At 47.0% G+C, this 5,000-nt stretch overlaps 1 protein-coding gene across 1 annotated transcript in view; it reads left to right on the forward strand.

The window, feature by feature from the left end:
• Window positions 1-5,000, forward strand: part of LOC113804091 (alpha-mannosidase 2C1-like) — a 9,790-nt gene that overhangs the window by 3,393 nt on the left and 1,397 nt on the right. The window contains exons 3-15 of the mRNA XM_070126580.1: window positions 1-30; window positions 362-503; window positions 606-801; window positions 1,067-1,268; window positions 1,367-1,624; window positions 1,741-1,889; window positions 2,041-2,196; window positions 2,329-2,559; window positions 2,673-2,842; window positions 2,983-3,192; window positions 3,371-3,609; window positions 4,174-4,481; window positions 4,644-4,819. The exon at window positions 1-30 is cut by the window's left edge and continues 212 nt beyond it. Of these exons, the coding sequence (XP_069982681.1) occupies window positions 1-30; window positions 362-503; window positions 606-801; window positions 1,067-1,268; window positions 1,367-1,624; window positions 1,741-1,889; window positions 2,041-2,196; window positions 2,329-2,559; window positions 2,673-2,842; window positions 2,983-3,192; window positions 3,371-3,609; window positions 4,174-4,481; window positions 4,644-4,819 (2,467 nt within the window). The remainder of the gene's footprint in view (window positions 31-361; window positions 504-605; window positions 802-1,066; window positions 1,269-1,366; window positions 1,625-1,740; window positions 1,890-2,040; window positions 2,197-2,328; window positions 2,560-2,672; window positions 2,843-2,982; window positions 3,193-3,370; window positions 3,610-4,173; window positions 4,482-4,643; window positions 4,820-5,000) is intronic.

The following is a 5,000-nucleotide window of genomic DNA, read 5'->3' on the forward strand; positions in this document are numbered from 1 at the left end:
GTCTGGAGCGCCGACGGCCGGGTACTGCAGGTCAGCATCCCCACTTTTTTGACTGAATCCCTGCACTAACTTGTGTAGGAGTGGCATGAAGGAAAGCACATACACACATACACACAGCGCGCGCGCGCGTGTAAACGAAATAAAGATTTATTTGTTTGCTTTAATTCTAGAAAAATAAAACTGGGAAATGGCTTGGCAGCAATGATTTTCAGTTTGGTTTATATGAAGGTTGACAGTATCTCGAAATGAATACGATTATTTCTGTCTCAGCCAGATCGATCGGTAACGATACGAACGGGGAACATGCAAGGATGTGTATTAATTTCTTCATCTTGATTTAACTGTGCTTGTTCTTGCGCAGGGGCTGTCCACGGGCGACGCCATCTCTCGTCGCACCGACTACCCGCTCACACGCAACCACGAGGCGGGGGCGCCCCCCTCGCTCTACTACGTTGAGATGGCGGCCAACAAGCTCTTCGGAGCCGGCCCGGGAGACCAGATAGGTAAGGGTTATCACTGAGCCGTATGTGAGTATTTAGTCACAGGAAACTGTTCTGCTGGTGACATTACGTAACAATGCGGAGGTAACAATTCTCTCATTCCAGATCCTCCAGACCCTAACATGTACTTCACGCTGAGTCGTGCCGAGATCGCCCAGCTGGACTCGACGGTGTACAAGCTGACGCGCGACCTGGAGGTCCTTCACCAGCTGGCGCAGGAGCTGATCCCCGACCAACGGGGCTACCAAGCACTCTACACCGCCAACCAGATGGTCAACTCCATCATTGCGGGGAATGAAAGGTAAATGTCGTCGGGCAAAAAAGTGGTTGAGATACAAATGATGTACACAAAATGCACATTTATGTGTGTGTTTGTTTGTGTATGTCTGAATAAATACACAGATTTACGAACGCCATGTTTACATCTACTCGCTCCTGGATATACACACAATTTTGTATTGTTTACAACGCTCATTTACCATGGAGTAATCTTAGAGACGCATGCAAAACGAATGAAATAACTAAATATATAAAGCCAATATCACAGCAGCTTTTACTCTCTGCAGCGGAGCCAGTGACTTGGCTGATGAATACTTCCGGAAGGGCAATGGGCAGAGAGCCCACACCTTGGCGGTTATTGGGAACTGCCATATCGATTCCGCTTGGCTCTGGCCTTACTCGGAAACCAAAAGGAAGGTTGCACGTAGTTTCTCATCGCAGCTGAAGCTCATGGAAGATTACCCTGAGCACTTGTTCGTGGCTTCACAGGTACTAACACCATACCAGCACGAATACTAAAGCTGTTGTTTTCAACCTACTTAAAATGCTTGCAGATGGAGCCTTCTGATTCATTATCTTTTTTCTAGGCGCAGCAATGGGCGTGGTGCAAGCAGTATTATCCAGAACTGTTTGAACGAGTGAAAGCACAAGTTACTGCAGGGAAGTTCCTTCCAGTGGGTGGGACGTGGGTGGAGATGGATGGCAACATCCCCAGCGGAGAATCTTTTGTCAGGCAGTTCCTTCACGGACAGACATTTTACCAGAAAGAATTTGGTGTTACTTGCAAAGAGTTCTGGCTGCCGGACACATTTGGTTATTCTGCCCAGATCCCTGCCATGATGCAGGTAAGAAAAATGATCTTGCTGATCCACATTTACGATGCTCACATGGATCTTAATGTGTAACAGTGGATCCACATGGGTTAATACATGCTGACTGATTGCTTGCATTTACATTGCAGCACATGGGCCTGACACGTTTCCTGACACAAAAGATGAGCTGGAGTCTTGTGAACAAATTTCCCCACCACAATTTCATTTGGGAAGGTATAGATGGAAGCACGGTATTAGCGCACTTTCCTCCTGGGGACTCCTACAGCATGTTTGTTACGTATGTAGATTTCTTTAAGTATAAATAATCAAAACAAAGTGATGCTCTGCTGCTTTTTTATTGATATTGTGATGTTATGATATAGCTGATTACTTTTTGAAGCTTAAATTTGTCTTGCATAAGGAACTCAAATATCCCGTCTCCTGATCAGGGTCGAAGAGGCCCTACGGACGGTGAACAACCTACAAGACAAGGGCAGGGCCGGGATTTCCGCCTTCCTCTTTGGCTACGGCGACGGGGGTGGTGGACCCACTCAGGAGATGCTTGAGAGACGCCATCGCCTCCAGGACACCGATGGCTGTCCAAAGTGAGGGCAGGAGATGGGTTTAATCTTCAAGAAATATATATTTACAGACTGTTGCTCATACTGCTACTGTCAATAAGAAATATTCTCATAACCAAGTTAATCCTAATTTCATCATCCACACTTAACCGACAGGATGCAGATGAGCACTCCGGACGATTTATTTGGCCAGTTGGAGGCTGAGCAGCACAACTTCTGCCGATGGGTAGGTGAACTGTACTTGGAACTCCACAACGGCACCTACACTACGCAGGCGGCCATGAAAAGGCTTTGCCGGGAAGCGGAGTTTCGCCTTCGCGATGCAGAGTTCCTCTTGTCAGTGGGAGTGGGCCAGCTGGGCAGCGCAGCCGATCAGCTTCTCAGCGAGTAAGTTTCCTTTGCTTGATCAGGTTATTGAAATTTAAGTTTTGTCAGTAGCATTTTCTCTCCAAAGCAGTTTGCAATGAATGGCAGCATAACAAGGACTTCCATACACACAGGTCCCTGGCAGAATTAGATACTGCTTGGAAGAAGGTGTTACTGAACCAGTTTCACGATGTATTGCCTGGATCAGGGATAGGCATTATTTACCCCCAAGCAGAGCAGTATTACCAAGAGGCCATTGACACTGCACTCTCTGTCTGGACCAAGGCTGGCGATGCCATCTTTGGTAAGAAAAGTTTTCGGCAGTTTTTTTTATCAGTCAACGGGGTTTGCATTCCAAAGTGATCATATAAATCTAACGAAGCTTAGTATCGAATGAGGACGCACCCCTCTTATATATGGTAAATTAGCGATATCCGTTTACAGGAACAAGCAGCTCTACCGAGCAGGTGGTGATGAACAGCCTGCAGTGGCCTCGCAAGGAGGTGGTCAAAATATCGGGGGAATATTCAGGGAAAGACCTGCTGGGTGTTGTGCAGCGCACAGAGGCGGGGGAGCAGTACGCCCTGGTTGATGCGCCTCCCATGGGATCCAGTCCCGTCCTGGCCAGCACCCCATCGCGGGATGTCACTATTAGTATGTTGATTTTAGGCTAAAGATGGCATGTCATTGAAAGCCTGTTTCATACCTTTTCATCTAAGGCGTAGCAGATTTGTAAGCAGTAATAACAATGTGTAGTCACAATATGTAGAGTCACAGGTGTAGGCTGTATGAATTCCCTCAGTGCACGAATAAATCTCACAAAACGTTCCAGCTGAAGCAGATGGGTTCTTCACGCTGGAGAATGAAATGCTCAAGGCCACAGTCAACCCCTGGGGGCAAGTCGTCAGCCTCCTCGTGGCTGGAGATGACAGAGACGTCTTCCTCAAGGCGGACGGCACGCAGCTGTTGGGGAACCAGCTGGTGCTCTATGATGACGAGCCTCTGTACTGGGACGCGTGGGACGTCATGGACTACCACTTGGAGACACCAAAAGTCCTCAACGCCGAAGGGGTTGGTCTTTTCTCAGGGCGATGAGACATGATTTGTAGATGTACATTCAGTAATATCGTGCGTTACTGCGCATTATTTTAAGTCTGTGTAACTATGCATCTCTCTCTCTCTCTCTCTCTCTCTCTCTCTCTCTCTCTCTCTCTATCTATCTATCTATCTATCTATATCTATCTATCTATCTATCTATCTATCTATCTATATCTATCTATCTATCTATCTATCTATCTATCTATCTATCTATCTATCTATCTATATCTATCTATCTATCTATCTATCTATCTATCTATCTATCTATCTATCTATCTATCTATCTATCTATATATATATATATATATATATATATATATATATATATATATATATATATATATATGAATGTGTGTGTGTATACACACACACATTTATAACAATAAGTTTCTGTTTATATGTGTATATATACATAGAGAGAGATAAATAGATATAGATATAGATATCTGTGTGCGTGTGTGTATATATGTTTATGTGTCTGTAAGGTTTTTGATTAATGGCAACCCCTTTCTCTGCGCATGCGCCTTCCGCACGCAGTCTGGCTTCGCGGTGACGCCCGTGGCGGTCGTGGAGAGCGGGTCTCTCGTCGCAAGGCTGAGGTGGAGCGTCGAGATCAGCCCTGCTTCTACGCTCTCTCAGGAGATTGAGCTCTCGAGCGAGTCTCCCTTCCTGGTGTTCAGCACGTATGTCTCTTGGCACGAAAACAGGAAGATCATGAAGGCGCTCTTTGACACCAACATCCACACCAACAAAGCGTCGTTTGACATCCAGTTCGGCCACCTGGAGCGGCCCACGCACATGAACACGTCGTGGGACTCCGCCAGATACGAAGTGTGCGGCCACAAGTAAGGCGATTGCGGCGCTCGGCTGGCAGCGATGAGCACTGTTCATTAAAGTAACACGAAGAGGCTGCTTGATATTTCTGTCCCAACCGTGTGTGGCAATTTGAGACACATGCACAGTGGTCATGTCTCCAGATATTTAAACGAAACCTTTGGCATCGGCAGGTGGGCGGATCTCTCAGAACCTGACTGGGGAATGGCCGTCCTCAACGACAGCAAGTACGGCTGGATGGCCAGGGCGCACTCGCTGGCCCTCTCGCTCCTCCGCTCGCCAAAAGCACCCGACGACCTCGCCGACATGAAGGACCACTTCTTCAAATATGCCCTCATGCCTCATACAGGTGACCGTGCCACACACACCATGGGAAATTTGATACTTTACACACGGACGTACGCCTCGCGCGCGCCCGCATAAACACACGCACGCACACATGCACAGACACAGACACACACTTTTTTGTTTCTCTCCTTTGTAGTGTTTTGTAATAGTTTACGGCAGACAAATGAAGAAGCCACATAGGA

This window comes from Penaeus vannamei, chromosome 10 (assembly GCF_042767895.1).
Source record: "Penaeus vannamei isolate JL-2024 chromosome 10, ASM4276789v1, whole genome shotgun sequence".
In the NCBI taxonomy this organism is placed as follows: Eukaryota; Metazoa; Arthropoda; class Malacostraca; order Decapoda; family Penaeidae; genus Penaeus; species Penaeus vannamei.